This window comes from Ranitomeya imitator, chromosome 6, assembly GCF_032444005.1.
Source record: "Ranitomeya imitator isolate aRanImi1 chromosome 6, aRanImi1.pri, whole genome shotgun sequence".
In the NCBI taxonomy this organism is placed as follows: Eukaryota; Metazoa; Chordata; class Amphibia; order Anura; family Dendrobatidae; genus Ranitomeya; species Ranitomeya imitator.
In genome coordinates, this window is record NC_091287.1 from 370,453,395 (window position 1) to 370,471,063 (window position 17,669).

At 44.1% G+C, this 17,669-nt stretch overlaps 1 protein-coding gene across 2 annotated transcripts in view; it reads right to left on the bottom strand.

The window, feature by feature from the left end:
• The window catches only part of LOC138642675 (cadherin-7), a 596,493-nt gene that overhangs the window by 104,975 nt on the left and 473,849 nt on the right, over nucleotides 1-17,669 (bottom strand). For both annotated transcript variants that reach the window (XM_069730993.1, XM_069730992.1), the window contains exon 7: nucleotides 7,842-8,095. In XM_069730993.1, coding sequence (XP_069587094.1) covers nucleotides 7,842-8,095 — 254 coding nt within the window. The remainder of the gene's footprint in view (nucleotides 1-7,841; nucleotides 8,096-17,669) is intronic.

The window sequence follows — 17,669 nt, forward strand, 5'->3', positions numbered from 1 at the left end:
AGGGCTGGCTGCCGTGCTTAGACGGAGTTGAGTAGGGTGTCCCCGGCAAACTGCTGGTCTGTGAGGAAGGTGCAGGCGGAGATGTTATGTTGCCTTGATCAAAATGTGGTGTCGATGTCAGAGAGCGCTCAACACCAGCGGGTGTTTCCACTAGCAAATGTCCTGATGACCTGCCAATCACACTGGCTGTTGTGGGTAAAGAGGTGGAAGGTCTGCATCCAAAACCATGTGCGACTGCTGTCCCCACAGTCACAGAGGATGAAGAGGACACGGATGCACTTGATGGGGCAGAAGGTGGTTGACCCAGCCCATTAGGCCGCATTATAGCACAGTGAGCTTCCCACTGCAACTTATGCCTCATATTCATGTGACTGTTCATGCATGAAGTACTCAAGCTAGTGATTTTTTGGCCTCTACTAAGATTTTGTTGACAAATCTTACAGACAACATGAGTTGAGTCATCCTTTGCAATGTCAAAAAATGCCCAGGCTATGCAAGGCTTAGAGCCCATACAACCTGAAGAGCCACCACAAGTTCTTGTCTGAGGCACAGTTGGGGTTGAGGATGCAGTGGTTGACGTGCTTCCAGTACTCCATCTCTGTCCAGGAAGGTGCACCGTTACCTCATCATCAGACTCGTCACCAGTATCCTCCTCCACCTCCTCAGCTGACATCATGGACTGGCGGACTGGGGATTGACAGTAAGTGGGGTCTACAAACTCGTCATCATCATCCTGTGTGTTCTCACGCCCATCATCCTCAGAGCCAACCTCTTCCTACCCCGACCGAAAAGTCAAGTTTTTGTTCCAATCAGGTATCTCAGTCTCATCATCATCATCTTCCTCATTGTCTCCACCAACAGGAGTTACAGTTTGGGAATGAGGGTCTACATTATGCTCAGAACCTTCTTCATCTGGGCCTGGATCCGACTCACAAAGATTCTGGGCATCAGTGCAGATCATTTCCTCGTCTGTATTCACAGAAGCTCTGATTCCCAAGCTATAGTATGTGTAAACAGCTCTACAGACTCAACCATGTGTGTTACCCCATGCTCAGATGAGCAGCTGGAGACTTGGGAGCTGTGAGGAAGCAAGTGCGATTGGGTTGACAACTCTGAGGACTGGAGTAGTTGTGATGTTGAAGTTAACATGGAGGAGAGCTCGCTTGAACGAGCACTTGATATCCGTTCAAGCACCTGCTGTTTTTGTGCCTCATCTGGAATATTTGGCGGTGCTTGTAGCGAGGGTCGTAAGAAAGGGATCATATCAGATTGTCCACGAAAAGAAGTAGACATCTTACTTTGGCTGGAAGATGGTCTTTCTTCTGCAGATTTTACTGTTGGTTTACCACCTACCCCACGGACACAACCTTTTTTTCCCTTTCCAAAACACCTATTCCCCTTTCCACCAGTAGCAGGCCTTTTGCCACTCATTTTAGTGCATAACTAATTGGCAACTCTGTATCTGTAGTTGTTGGCACAACAACCGTTGGATGAAAACAGAGCTGAACTGAGTGGCCAAACTGTGGAACTAGGCCCAAAACTAATAACTGGATTAGATGCAGTGAAAATTGATATACACAGGCTGTATAGTTTGTTTCACTGGGGGGCTACTCTGCTGACGTGCAGACACTAGGGTTGAGCGAAACGGGTCGAAATTTTTCAAAAGTCGCCGACTTTTGGCAAGGTCGGATTTCATGAAACCCGACCCGACCCCAGTGTGGGGTCGGCCATGAAGTCGGCGATCTTTTGAATCTAGAATCGGAATTCCGATACCAATTCCCGATATGTTTAAGATATCGGGAATTGGTATCGGGATTCAGATTTAAGTGTAAAATAAAGAATTAAAATAAAAAATATCGCAATACTTACCCTCTGACGCGCCCTGGTACTAACCGGGAACCTTCCTTCCTTAGAATCAGCCTTCCAGGACCCTGCGGTGACGTCGCGGTGACGTCGCGGCTTGTGATTGGCCGCGCGGCCGCCCATGTGACCGCTCGCGCGGCCAATCACAAGCCGCGACGTCACCCGCGACGTCACCGAAGGTCCTGGAAGGGCTGATTCTTAGGAAGGAAGGCTGCCGGAAAGAAGCAGGGCGCGTCCGAGGGTGAGTATATTCCTATATATACTCACCCTCGGACGCGCCCTGCTTCTTTCCGGCAGCCTTCCTTCCTAAGAATCAGCCCTTCCAGGACCTTCGGTGACGTCGCGGGTGACGTCGCGGCTTGTGATTGGCCGCGCGAGCGGTCACATGGGCGGCCGCGCGGCCAATCACAAGCCGCGACGTCACCGCGACGTCACCGCAGGGTCCTGGAAGGCTGATTCTAAGGAAGGAAGGTTCCCGGTTAGTACCAGGGCGCGTCAGAGGGTAAGTATTGCGATATTTTTTATTTTAATTCTTTATTTTACACTAAAATATGGATCGCAGGGCCTGAAGGAGAGTTTCCGCTCCTTCAGACCCTGGGAACCATGGAAACCCAATGCACTGCATTGGGTTTCGGGTTTCGTCCGACCCCGACCCCGACTTTTTTATAGGATTGGCCGATTTCACTCGACCTGACTTTTTCAAAAGTCGGGTTTCGTGAAACCCGACCCGATCCTATAAAAGTAAAGGTCGCTCAACCCTAGCAGACACTGCTCCTAGGCCCAAAACTAATAACTGGATTAGATGCAGTGAAAATAGAGATACACAGGCGGTATAGTTTGTTTCACAGGCGGGCTACTCTGCTGACGTGCAGACACTGCTCCTAGGCCCTAAATTAATACCTAGATTAGATGCAGTGAAAATAGAGATACAGAGGCGGTATAGCTTGTTTCATAGGCGGGCTACTCTGCTGATATTCAGACACTGCTCCTAGGCCCTAAACTAATAACTGGATTAGATGCAGTGAAAATAGAGATACACAGGCGGTATAGTTTGTTTCACAGGTGGGCTACTCTGCTGACCTGCAGACACTGCTCCTAGACCCTAAACTAATAACTGGATTAGATGCAGTGAAAATATAGATACACAGGCGGTATATTTTGTTTCACAGGTGGGCTACTCTGCTGACGTCCAGACACTGCTCCTAGGCCCAAAACTATTAACTGGATTAGATGCAGTGAAAATAGAAATACACGGGCGGTGTAGTTAGTTTCACAGGTGGGCTACTCAGATGACTATCAGACAATGCTACTAGCCCAAAAGGATTGGCTGAGCTAGATTACACCAAATGCTGTGACAAACACTTCCACAGCACTGGCACAGACCTGCCTGGCAAACAGTGCTATGAACTGCTGTAGCCTACCCTGAAAAGGGCTGATATCACAACTAGTCCCGACTCCTCCTGACTCCCTAAACCTATCTCTCTGACAATTCGCTCCAAAAAACACTCTTGGTCTGTATAGCAGCCACAGCAGCATCGGTGCCGTCTAACACTAAGCTGCAGCAGTGAGGAAATGGTGGCGATGGGGCAAATGGCTGGTTCTTATAGGGTAAGGACATGTGACATACACAGCCAATGACACATGCACATTGCTGTGTGTGTGCGCACTGCTGATAGGCTGAGAGACTGCACCGCCCCACTGTAAATGCGGGAAAGAAAAAAAAATGGAGATCGGCGTTATTTCAGCACAGATCTATCCCCATCCCCCACCCCCACCCACTATACACTGAAACAGTCTATTAACAATGATAAACAGTTTTTATGTGCAAATCAAGCGAGGCTTTTGCTGAACGAACAGTTATCGAACAGAAACTCGAACAGTCAAATTTTAAGCAAATTGTTCGGGTTCGTCGAATGACTCGAACAAACCAAAAATGGCAGCATTCTGTAGCACCATAGCATGCAAATATGAAATATGAAAATTGAATTGCGTTCAGTTTTTTGAAGTTTGTACGAGTCTTCTGACTGAGCACTCCACCTCTTAGCCTCAGGTATGTTTAATCACAGCAGGACCACTACCCATCCACAGAGATATAGATTTTAGTCTAAGAGAGGATTGATATTAAGTTCCCATACGGATGAAGACTTTATTCTAAGAGAGGATTGGCATTAAGTTAGGTCCTGGAAGCAAGAAACAACTTAATGTGGCTTCCAGGTACACATAAATTGGCCAATTTATGTGCTAAGCATTATCAATTTTGCATATTTCAAAAGCAGTAATGCTATTCAATTTTCATATTTGCATGCTGTGGCGCTACAGAGTGCTGCCTTTTTTGTTTGAGTGTATATGAGTTGGTGACTCTAGGTAAGCACCTGTTCACACTTAGTTTATGTTTGGATGCGATGGTCAGTTTTTTAAACTGTAGTATCAGTGACCTGTCAGAAGCCATACACATGTATATCTAATCAGAGCACCAAATAAAGAAACCCCCCCCCACAGACTGCCCCTAAGCACGAGCATATAATTAACTTGAAACTGAAAATAAAGATTAAACAACAACCACAAGATGGATTTCATCAACCAAGGTATCATTTTAATCAAGGTAATGGTGCCAACCTGACAGGGTCTGTTGGTAACTGTGCATAATCCTGCTGAGAGGTTCCCTTTAATAAGACAAGGCTACTTATAGCTTAAAATTTTAATTAAAAAAAGACTGGGCATTACTTATCATTGACAGGGCTGTATAGATTTTAAAAAGTCAATGACATTTGACCACTGCAGACACTCTGAGGGCTCAGTGATCATGTTGAAGTAGATGGCACAAAGAGGTTCATGTGGGTAAGTAATACTATTTTAAAGGGAATCTTTCATCAGGCTTTTGCTACCTCATCAGAGAGCAGCATAATATAGGAAAAGAGTCCCTGAATCCAATGATGTATCACTTTAGTAGGTGTAGTAGTTGCAACATAATCCCAGTTCTTAGATGTAGCATGAAGCAGAGCTGAGAAAGCTAATGCCGTTCACACCTCAGCTTTTCATGTACAATGTATATTGACAGTGAGCTGCTTATCAGCGGAGGGGGTGTGGTCAGTCTAAAAATTGCTTGAGACATAGTCTGGACAGTGATAATATCATGGTGATAAACCGTCATTGTAAGTAAACAGCAGCAAAGCCTGATAAGTGACACATAACTGAATTTAGTGTTTAAACCCCTGTATCAACCTTTCATGATATTATATAGTAAAATCATGCAGACAAATTCCCTTTAATTTTAAACTCTAATTTGCCCAGTCTCAATGTACAACCTTTGCCATCTAGTCTATGAATGTCCATCAGAGAGACTGGAAAAAAAAAGGATTAAAAAATCCTCCCAGGGCCCTGACTTTCTCGAGGCAAAGCAAGATCTGAGAGCAAGAATTCTAGTATGTAGATTTGCTCATTATTGGAAACCTTGATGCTTGTGTTTAATTCATAAATAATTTTATCCTGTTAATTTCCTATGAGAATTGATGCATCCTAATCATACACTACTGTATCCCGGCAGAATGTGTCAGCTACTGTGACTGTCCTGCCCTATGTCCGGATCTCTTTCAAGCAGTAGGGCGCCCGTTTCAAGGGTTGGAGAGGTAGCAATTGGTCTTTTGTTCTGTGAGAACATGCATGCAACTCTGCCAATAGAGAAGACACATGTAATGGTTGTGGGTATAGATTTTGTATTGGGCGCAGAACAAATTCAGCTAATGAAAGTATATTTGGGAATTGTCTATCATGCACATCTCAAAAACTTTACCCTGTGAACATACCTATGCTTTCAATATTCCAAGAAGTAAATGTATGCATTTCATGAATGAATGAGTAAGCTAAGCAGTATCCTTATATATTATTTCTAAACACTCTTTTTCGGTGACGACTTTGTATCTCCACTCATACTGCACCCACACACAGAAATTATACACCATTTGAAAGGTAAACCTGCCCCCTTCAGCAAGAAAATAGCCAAAGAAACCACACATCCACAATGTGATCACAAAATACAGTTTAAACATTAATTTTCATAACATAAACCTGCAGTAAGGAAAAATGACCTGTAGGTGGCATCACACTACCCCAAAGCACACTACCACAAAGCTGCTTTCAGACATCGCAAACAAGTACAAACACATTGCACACGTCACTGCAGGTGAGTCACATATGCAAACACATTTGGAAATATGCACTGCTTATGCTATTGGAAATATGCACTGCCTATTGCAAATTTCAAGTTGCATTTGGAGTGCAGACCTGACATTGTTTGGGTTTGGAATTACTTTGCAGGATGACTAGGAAGAGGTGTATGAAATGCAGGCGTCGAGGCAGGTTAACAGGAATGATAGGTCTCAGACTGCTTCAGACACCATCTCAGCAAACATTAAACAGGCTAAAACATCATGAACAAAGGCAACAAAGACTTGAAAACCATAGGCAGGCTCAACAGAAGCACAGACAACAGATAGTGAATCAGCGTAGAACACTACTGCAAGAGCATTGTATTGATTTATTTCCACCTGATTTCTTCCTGCATCTACAACAAGACATCTGTGCAAGGAGGTGCCAACATTCACTTCCAATGACATACTGTTGTGCTCGCTTATTACTTCCAGACAATGAAGTTAAAACCCACAGTGTTGGGAGTATGGATGAAGTATGTCCACATTGTTCAGCAAAGCTCTATTTAGGTGAAGTCGGTCATCACCAATCTGCTTCCATCTGTTGCCACAAGGGAAAGGTTCAATTACATGCCATTACTGTTTGTAAAGAACTTCAGACACTTATTGATAAGAATGATCACGTAGCTCAAAATTATTTGCAAAATAATTTAATAATGCTTTGGCTTTTGCATCAGTTTAAGTGAACTCTGTCAATATTCCTGGCAGGGGGCTATGGTGTTTAAAAATACATGGCCAGGTTTATCACATGGTGGGAAGTTTACAACCACCTGAAGGGTTTAACCCAACTTACGCAGGCCTTTTCATTCTCGAGACTAACATTATCACCTCCAATGTTGTGTTTAAGGAGGTTTTATAACAGCGATATTTTATTTTGCTAAGACATTTTTTGGCCACTACTTATCAAACTAAATTTTTGTATTAACCATCTACATATATAAATACTTAAAACAAAAAAACAAAAACACATGGGCTACTTGCACAGTGAACAAGTCTGTAGAAACCTGTTCACACCAACAAGAAACCAGAAGACACAAAAGCGCACAGCAAGGTCAAAAATACTCTGTTGTAAAAAAAAGTCACAGTAAATAAGCAAGTGCTAGTCAAAAAATGAAAAAAATACAGGGTATTTAGTTAATACGTTTTTTTGCAAAAAAAAGTATGTTAAGCTGCTCCACCAAACGTCAAGGTATACCCATAGTAGAGCAGTCCTATCTAATGTATATGATCCTTATCGGATGTATTTATGTATTTACATTTATAAATACCTGTCTGCCTTCATCATGTCATTAAACACATTTACATTTGACCAGCTTGATTTTTTGGAAATTGCCTGTGCTCTCGACGACCAATGTGCAAAAATTTTGCACGGGCCAACTAGTTACTATTAATATGAATCTATGTATCATCTCATTAGGTCATGTTACCCTCATATTCGGTTACATTCTCATTTCATTTTCTGGTTCTGCTGACAGAAAGATTGATGAGTTAACTCTGCTACTAGTTTAATGCATATATATACCGTATATATTTGATGAATGACTGTCACAACGAGAACATTCATGCAGCAGCAACATTTACAAAACATTTATGGAAGCCGAGACATAATTAACATTTTTGTATGATTAATATGGTCTATTTCAGTGATAAAGCCAGCTGCTCTCGTGATGTTGATTGGAAATTAGGGTCAGAGCCTGCATTATTGTCATTCGCAGCAAGTGATCGGCTTTTATTGGCATGAAAATAATGAAAAATAGTCAACGACAATGGTACCTCACAGGGCTGTGTGACGAATCTGGGTCGTGCGCCGTTACTGTTCCTATACTGCTGCCTATTTTTGCTGCCTCAGACTCAACCATTGTATATAACAGTTGAGAAAATACTGGAGGTTCATCCACATCTTCCACAGTAATTTTCACTGTTGTTGTATCCATAAATGGACCAACGCTGAGAAATCGATTGTCCACATGCTTATTTGAGGCTTCTATTCTCAGTGAATAGCTGGATTTTGTTTCATAGTCCAGCTCCTGTAAAAAGAGCAAAAAAAGAGAATAAGGAAAACACTGTAGAAAAAATGAACTTTCTAAAAAATATATAATCTTTATGAAATAACAATTTGCTAAACAATATATACAGGTGTGTTTCTATTGTTACATGAAAAATTGCTTTGTTCTCATCTCATTTTTTCTACATGGCAATCATGCTGGGCAATCTACTGGCACACATGATGAATTAGTCCTTTGGCCTCCATATTAAATGTATATTCTGGATAACAGTTCTTGTAGCATATAACGGTGCAATGCTGTATAATTTTTTTCTACTTTTACTGCAAAAAAAAGTGTTAACTACAAGTAAATTTGCTGCTCTATGTTTTTGCGATGGGAGTAGAGATGAGTGAATATCCTAATATTCATTTGGGGAAGATTTGCTTAAATCAGCTAGCAGAATCATATCTGCCCAAAACAATATTTACTATGCTCATATGTCTCTGCAGACCATTAATCAACATAAATGGTGGAACAGGAAAGGGTTAAAAAAACATAATCAACTGTCCTAGACTTACTACATCCTCACACCCAGCCCTCTGCTTACTTCGAATTGATTGTTGGGTCAGTATTCAGTAGGGTTGAGCGAAACGGGTCGTTCATTTACAAAAGTCGCCGACTTTTGGCAAAGTCGGGTTTCATGAAACCCGATCCGACCCCTGTGCGGGGTCGGCCATGCGGTACGCGACTTTCACGCCAAAGTCGCGTTTCAATGAGTGCCATCCCTGTCTGTGTCATCTCTCACTCAGTGGGCCCTAGAAAGCCTATTTATTTTTTTGCTTGATTTGGGTTCCAAAATCTACCTGAAAAAATCACAACATCAATCAGTGGGAGAAAAATATTGGCCTCAGGGCTTGTGTGCCACTCCTGACTCCTGTGTGTGCCATCTCTCACTCAGTGGGCCATAGAAAGCCTATTAATTTTTTTGGTTGATTTGGGTTCTAAATTCTACCTGAAAAAATCAATAAATCAATCAGTGGGAGATTAATATTGGCCTTTGGGCTTGTGTGCCAGTCCTAAGCGTGCCATCTCTCTCTCTCAGATAGTGGGCCATAGAAAGCCTATTTATTATTTTTTTTATTGGGTTTATAAATTTTCCCTGGAAAAAAAAAAAAAAGTGGGAGATTAATATTGGCCTCTGGGCTTGTGTGCCAGTCCTGAGCGTGCCATCTCTCTCACAAATAGTGGGCCATAGAAAGCCTATTAATTTTTTTGGTTGATTTGGGTTCTAAATTCTACCTGAAAAAATCAATAAATCAATCAGTGGGAGATAAATATTGGCCTCTGGGCTTGTGTGCCACTCCTGACTCCTGTGTGCGTCCTCTCTCACTCAGTGGGCCCTACAAAGCCTATTTTTTTTTTTATTTGTTTTCTAAATTCTCCCTGAAACAATCATTTTATTTTATTTGGTTTCTAAATTATTCCTGAAAAAATCATTTTTTTTGTATTTTTTTTTCTAAAGTCTCCCTGAAAAAAAAAAAAAAAAATCAAATCAGTGGGAGATTAATATTGCCCTTTCTGCTTGTGTGCCAGTCTTGACTCCTGGGTGTGCCATCTCTCTCTCTCTCCAATTGTGGGCCATAGAAAGCCTATTTATTTTTTTGCTTGATTTGGGTTCCAAAATCTACCTGAAAAAATCACTAAATCAATCAGTGGGAGATAAATATTGGCCTCTGGGCTTGTGTGCCACTCCTGACTCCTGTGTGCGTCATCTCTCACTCAGTGGGCCCTAGAAAGCCTATTTTTTGTTTTATTTGTTTTCTAAATTCTCCCTGAAAAAATCATTTTATTTTATTTGGTTTATAAATTATTCCTGAAAAAATCATTTTTTTGTATTTTTTTTTTTCTAAAGTCTCCCTGAAAAAAAAAAAAAATCAAATCAGTGGGAGATTAATATTGCCCTTTTTGCTTGTGTGCCAGTCTTGACTCCTGGGTGTGCCATCTCTCTCTCTCCAATTGTGGGCCATAGAAAGCCTATTAATTTTTTTGCTTGATTTGGGTTCCAAAATCTACCTGAAAAAATCACTAAATCAATCATTGGGAGATAAATATTGGCCTCTGGGCTTGTGTGCCACTCCTGACTCCTGTGTGCGTCCTCTCTCACTCAGTGGGCCATAGAAAGCCTATTTTTTTTATTTGTTTTCTAAATTCTCCCTGAAACAATCATTTCATTTTATTTGGTTTAAAAAATCTTCCTGAAAAATTCATTTTTTTGTATTTTTTTTTTCTAAAGTCTCCCTGAAAAAAAAAAAAAAAAATCAAATCAGTGGGAGATTAATATTGCCCTTTCTGCTTGTGTGCCAGTCTTGACTCCTGGGTTTGCCATCTCTCTCTCTCTCTCCAATTGTGGGCCATAGAAAGCCTATTTATTTTTTTGCTTGATTTGGGTTCCAAAATCTACCTGAAAAAATCACTAAATCAATCAGTGTAAGATAAATATTGGCCTCTGGGCTTGTGTGCCACTCCTGACTCCTGTGTGCGTCCTCTCTCACTCAGTGGGCCATAGAAAGCCTATTTTTTTTAATTTGTTTTCTAAATTCTCCCTGAAACAATCATTTCATTTTATTTGGTTTATAAATTCTTCCTGAAAAATTCATTTTTTTGTATTTTTTTTTTCTAAAGTCTCCCTGAAAAAAAAGAAAAATCAAATCAGTGGGAGATTAATATTGCCCTTTCTGCTTGTGTGCCAGTCTTGACTCCTGGGTGTGCCATCTCTCACTCAGTGGGCCCTAGAAAACCTATTTTTTGTTTTATTTGTTTTCTAAATTCTCCCTGAAAAAATCATTTTATTTTATTTGGTTTCTAAATTATTCCTGAAAAAATCATTTTTTTTGTATTTTTTTTTTCTAAAGTCTCCCTGAAAAAAAAAAAAAATCAAATCAGTGGGAGATTAATATTGCCCTTTTTGATTGTGTGCCAGTCTTGACTCCTGGGTGTGCCATCTCTCTCTCTCCAATTGTGGGCCATAGAAAGCCTATTAATTTTTTTGCTTGATTTGGGTTCCAAAATCTACCTGAAAAAATCACTAAATCAATCAGTGGGAGATAAATATTGGCCTCTGGGCTTGTGTGCCACTCCTGACTCCTGTGTGCGTCCTCTCTCACTCAGTGGGCCATAGAAAGCCTATTTTTTTTTTATTTGTTTTCTAAATTCTCCCTGAAACAATCATTTCATTTTATTTGGTTTATAAATTCTTCCTTAAAAAATCATTTTTTTTTATTATTTTTTTTTTTCTAAAGTCTCCCTTTTAAAAAAAAAAAAAACAAATCAGTGGGAGATTAATATTTACATTTGCGCTTCAGTGACAGTCCTGCGTGTGTGGCATCTCTCTCATTTGTTGCCACCAACAACAGAGTGTGTAACATTGTGCCTGATTTTCGTTGTGGTCTCACCCACCTGTAAAGGGGTAGCTAAATCATACTGAAGTTACAGGTCCTTCTCAAAAAATTAGCATATAGTGTTAAATTTCATTATTTACCATAATGTAATGATTACAATTAAACTTTCATATATTATAGATTCATTATCCACCAACTGAAATTTGTCAGGTCTTTTATTGTTTTAATACTGATGATTTTGGCATACAACTTCTGATAACCCAAAAAATCATTACATTATGGTAAATAATGAAATTTAACACTATATGCTAATTTTTTTAGAAGGACCTGTATAGCTCACCGTGTAAGTTGTGTGACAGCAACAAATACCGTTAGTTTGGTAACGTTTTTAAAACAATGAGGAAGTCTGGTGGAAGAGGTCGTGGCCGGGGGCGTTCATTGTCAGCTGGTAATGAGGGTAGTGGTAGTGGTGGAGCATCAGGTGGTCGTGGGAAAAAAAATATTGCACCTAAGTCTGGAGCTGTGGAGCCAGGTTCGTCGTCTGGCTACACAAGGCCTCGAACGCTCCCTTTTCTGGGAGTAGGAAAACCGCTTTTAAAGCCGGAGCAGCAAGAGCAAGTTTTGGCTTATCTTGCTGACTCAGCCTCTAGCTCTTTTGCCTCCTCTCGTGAAACTGGTAAAAGTAAAAGCAGCGCGTCGTTAGTGGATGTTCACGGTCAGGGACAAGTCGCTTCCTTGTCCTCTTCAGCAAAAACAACAACAGAGAAGAATGCAGCAGGCGACACAACGGGTTACTCCATGGAGCTCTTTACACATACCGTCCCTGGCTTAGAAAGTGAAGCAGTTAACAGTCCATGCCCATTACAAGTTGAATCTGACATGGAGTGCACTGATGCACAGCCACAGCCAGACTACTATGCTGGTCCTTTGACTCAGACCACAACATTGCCCTCGCAGGGTGCTGATCAAGAATCAGACCCTGATGAGACTATGTTGCCCCATCACGAACGCTATACCACCGACCGACACGGTGACACAGACGAAGTTGCACACGAGCTACAAGAAGAGGTAATAGATGACCCAGTTCTTGACCCCGATTGGCAGCCATTGGGGGAACAGGGTGCAGGCGGCAGCAGTTCTGAAGCGGAGGAGGAGGGGCCGCAGCAGGCATCAACATCGCAACAGGTTCCATCTGCCGGGCCCGTATCTTGCCCAAAACGCGTGGCAAAGTCAAAACCTGTTGGAGGACAGCGTGGCCATCCGGTTAAAGCTCAGTCTGCAATGCCTGAAAAGGTATCCGATGCTAGAAAGAGTGCAGTCTGGCATTTTTTTAAACAACATCCAATTGATCAGCGCAAAGTCATCTGTCAAAAATGTTCAACTACCTTAAGCAGAGGGCAGAATCTGAAAAGTCTCAATACAAGTTGCATGCATAGACATTTAACCACCATGCATTTGCAAGCTTGGACTAACTACCAAACGTCCCTTAAGGTTGTAGCACCCTCGGCCAATGAAGCTAGTCATCAACGCAACATCCCTTCCGGCAGTGTAGGGCCACCATTTTCTGAACCACCTGCAGTATCTGTGCAGGTTTCTTTGCCAGGCCAAAGCAGTCAGGGTCAGGGAATCACTGCATCTAGGGCACCGGCGGCAACAATACCATCTCCCACCGTCTCTCAGTCTGCCATGTCCACCGGCACCCCCGCTAGTTCCACGATCTCCAGCTCTCCAGTCCAGCTCACCCTACATGAGACTATGGTTAGAAAAAGGAAGTACTTAGCCTCGCATCCGCGTACACAGGGTTTGAACGCCCACATAGCTAGACTAATCTCGTTAGAGATGATGCCCTACCGGTTAGTTGAAAGCGAAGCTTTCAAAGCCCTGATGGACTACGCTGTACCACGCTACGAGCTACCCAGTCGACACTTTTTTTCCAGAAAAGCCATCCCAGCCCTCCACCAGCATGTTAAAGAGCGCATCGTCCATGCACTCAGGCAATCTGTGAGCACAAAGGTGCACCTGACAACAGATGCATGGACCAGTAGGCATGGCCAGGGACGTTACGTGTCCATCACGGCACACTGGGTAAATGTGGTGGATGCAGGGTCCACAGGGGACAGCAAGTTTGGGACAGTTCTGCCTAGCCCACGGTCTAGGAAACAGTTGGCTGTAGCCGTTCGCACCCCCTCCTCCTCCTCCTCGTCCTCCTGCAGAAGCGAGACCTCGTCCACAGACCGCAGTCGCACAACCACTCCATCCGCAGCTGCCACTGTTGCACACCAGGTCTCCCATTATGGGGCAGCTACTGGCAAACGTCAGCAGGCTGTATTGGCTATGAAGTGTTTGGGCGACAACAGACACACTGCTGAAGTTCTGTCCGAGTTCTTGCAGAAAGAAACGCAGTCGTGGCTGGGCACTGTAGATCTTGAGGCAGGCAAGGTAGTGAGTGATAACGGAAGGAATTTCATGGCTGCCATCTCCCTTTCCCAACTGAAACACATTCCTTGCCTGGCTCACACCTTAACCCTGGTGGTGCAGTGCTTCCTGAAAAGTTATCCGGGGTTATCCGACCTGCTCCTCAAAGTGCGTGGACTTTGCTCACATATCCGCCGTTCGCCCGTACACTCCAGCCGTATGCAGACCTATCAGCGTTCTTTGAACCTTCCCCAGCATCGCCTAATCATAGACGTTACAACAAGGTGGAACTCAACACTGCACATGCTTCAGAGACTGTGTGAACAGAGGCGGGCTGTTATGTTTTTGTGGGAGGATACACATACACGGGCAGGCAGTAGGATGGCAGACATGGAGTTGTCAGGTGTGCAGTGGTCAAAGATTCAAGACATGTGTCAAGTCCTTCAGTGTTTTGAGGAATGCACACGGCTGGTTAGTGCAGACAACGCCATAATAAGCATGAGCATCCCCCTAATGCGTCTGCTGATGCAAAGTTTGACGCACATAAAGGATCAGGCGTCTGCAGCTGAGGAAGAGGAAAGCCTTGATGACAGTCAGCCATTGTCTGGCCAGGGCAGTGTACAGGACGAGGTAGCGGGCGAACAGGAGGAGGAGGACGAGGAGGATGATGGGGATGATTATATTTTTAATGAGGAAGCTTTTCCGGGGCCAGTGGAAATTGTTGGCGCGGCAAGGCCGGGTTCTGGTTTTTGGAGGGACACAAGTGACGTGGATTTGCCTGAAACTGCCCCTCAACCAAGCACAACCACAGATTTGAGAACTGGAACTTTGGGCCACATGGCGGATTATGCCTTACGTATCCTCAAAAGGGACACACGCATAACAAAAATGATGAACGATGACGATTACTGGTTGGCCTGCCTCCTTGATCCTCGCTATAAAGGCAAATTGCAAAATATAATGCCACATGAGAACTTGGAACTAATATTAGCAACCAAACAATCAACTCTTGTTGACCGTTTGCTTCTGGCATTCCCTGCACACAGCGCCCGTGATCGTTCTAACACGAGCTGCAGGGGCCAGCAGACCAGAGGTGTTAGAGGGGCAGAAATCAGAAGTGGCGTTGGCCAGAGGGGTTTTCTGACCAGGTTGTGGAGTGATTTTGCTATGACCGCAGACAGGACAGGTACTGCAGCATCAAATCAAAGTGACAGGAGACAACATTTGTCCAGTATGGTTACTAACTATTTTTCATCCCTTATCGACGTTCTCCCTCAACCGTCATTCCCATTTGATTACTGGGCATCAAAATTAGACACCTGGCCAGAATTGGCAGAATATGCATTGCAGGAGCTTGCTTGCCCGGCAGCTAGTGTCCTATCAGAAAGAGTATTCAGTGCTGCAGGTTCAATACTAACAGAAAAAAGGACTCGTCTGGCTACCCAAAATGTAGATGATCTAACCTTCATTAAAATGAACCACAACTGGATTTCGAAATCTTTTGCCCCACCTTGCCCGGCTGACACCTAGCTTTCCTATGTAAAGGTCTTGCCTGTGGACTATTCTGAACGACTTTTCCAATCTCGTAATTTGCAGCACCTGATTGTCCAGCATCCGACATGTTAACACCTCCCTAAATGGCCAAACTCCCCACACGGGGCCGTGGTATCGCCACTTGGCGCCAGCACCCGTGAGAGTACTGTTTGTCTGAGGAGGTGGGTGTGCCCGCTTTTGGTCGACGGCACTGCCACTAGGTCCCTCATAGTACAATAAAGTGTCTGGCGGTGGTGGTGCGCACCCAACGTCAGACACACCGTTGTAATATGAGGGGCCCTGGGCCTGTACCGCCGGCCACAAGACAGTCCCCCCCCAGCTCAAACAGTGCTCTACCACTTGCAAAATTTTCTCTCACAGCTCCACCAATGTTTAGTCTATGCGCTGACATCCTTCAATGCCTGGCACTGTCAATACCATTGTATTGACATTTTTCTTATGTTAGGCCTTCGAAGCCTGTCTGCGGTCACTCCTTCCACTAGGCCTCCACTGACCTGTCTACTGCTGCCCGTGTTCCCCTGGAACCAATTTTAAATTGCCTACAGCCAGCCCAATTTATTATGTTAGGGCTTCGAAGCCTGTCTGCGGTCCCTCCTTCCACTAGGCCTCCACTGACCTGTCTACTGCTGTCCGTGTTCCCCTGGAACCAATTGTAAATTGCCTACATCCCAATTTTTGTTATGTTAGGCCTTCGAAGCCTGTCTGCGGCCCGTTCTTTCCACTACTACTACACTGACCAGGCCACTGCTGCCCGTGTTCCCCTGGAACCAATTTAAAATTGCCGACAGCAAGCCCAATTTATTATGTTAGGGCTTCGAAGCCTGTCTGCGGTCCCTCCTTCCACTAGGCCTCCACTGACCTGTCTACTGCTGCCCATGTTCCCCTGGAACCAATTTTAAATTGCCTACAGCCCAATTTTTGTTATGTTAGGCCTTCGAAGCCTGTCTGCGGCCCGTTCTTTCCACTACTACTACACTGACCTGGCTACTGCCGCCCGTGTTCCCCTGGAACCAATTTAAAATTGCCGACAGCAAGCCCAATTTATTATGTTAGGGCTTCGAAGCCTGTCTGCGGTCCCTCCTTCCACTAGGCCTCCACTGACCTGTCTACTGCTGCCCGTATTCCCCTGGAACCAATTTTAAATTGCCTACAGCCCAATTTTTGTTATGTTAGGCCTTCTAAGCCTGTCTGCGGCCCGTTCTTTCCAATACTACTACACTGACCTGGCTACTGCCGCCCGTGTTCCCCTGGAACCAATTTTAAATTGCCTACAGCCAGCCCAATTTATTATGTTAGGGCTTCAAAGCCTGTCTGCGGTCCCTCCTTCCACTAGGCCTCCACTGACCTGTCTACTGCTGCCCGTGTTCCCCTGGAACCAATTTTAAATTGCCTACAGCCCAATTTTTGTTATGTTAGGCCTTCTAAGCCTGTCTGCGGCCCGTTCTTTCCACTACTACTACACTGACCTTGCTACTGCCGCCCGTGTTCCCCTGGAACCAATTTAAAATTGCCGACAGCAAGCCCAATTTATTATGTTAGGGCTTCGAAGCCTGTCTGCGGTCCCTCCTTCCACTAGGCCTCCACTGACCTGTCTACTGCTGCCCGTGTTCCCCTGGAACCAATTTTAAATTGCCTACAGCCCAATTTTTGTTATGTTAGGCCTTCGAAGCCTGTCTGCGGCCCGTTCTTTCCACTACTACTACACTGACCAGGCCACTGCTGCCCGTGTTCCCCTGGAACCAATTTTAAATTGCCTACAGCCAGCCCAATTTATTATGTTAGGGCTTCGAAGCCTGTCTGCGGTCCCTCCTTCCACTAGGCCTCCACTGACCTGTCTACTGCTGTCCGTGTTCCCCTGGAACCAATTGTAAATTGCCTACATCCTAATTTTTGTTATGTTAGGCCTTCGAAGCCTGTCTGCGGCCCGTTCTTTCCACTACTACTACACTGACCAGGCCACTGCTGCCCGTGTTCCCCTGGAACCAATTTAAAATTGCCGACAGCAAGCCCAATTTATTATGTTAGGGCTTCGAAGCCTGTCTGCGGTCCCTCCTTCCACTAGGCCTCCACTGACCTGTCTACTGCTGCCCGTGTTCCCCTGGAACCAATTTTAAATTGCCTACAGCCCAATTTTTGTTATGTTAGGCCTTCGAAGCCTGTCTGCGGCCCGTTCTTTCCACTACTACTACACTGACCTGGCTACTGCCGCCCGTGTTCCCCTGGAACCAATTTTAAATTGCCTACAGCCA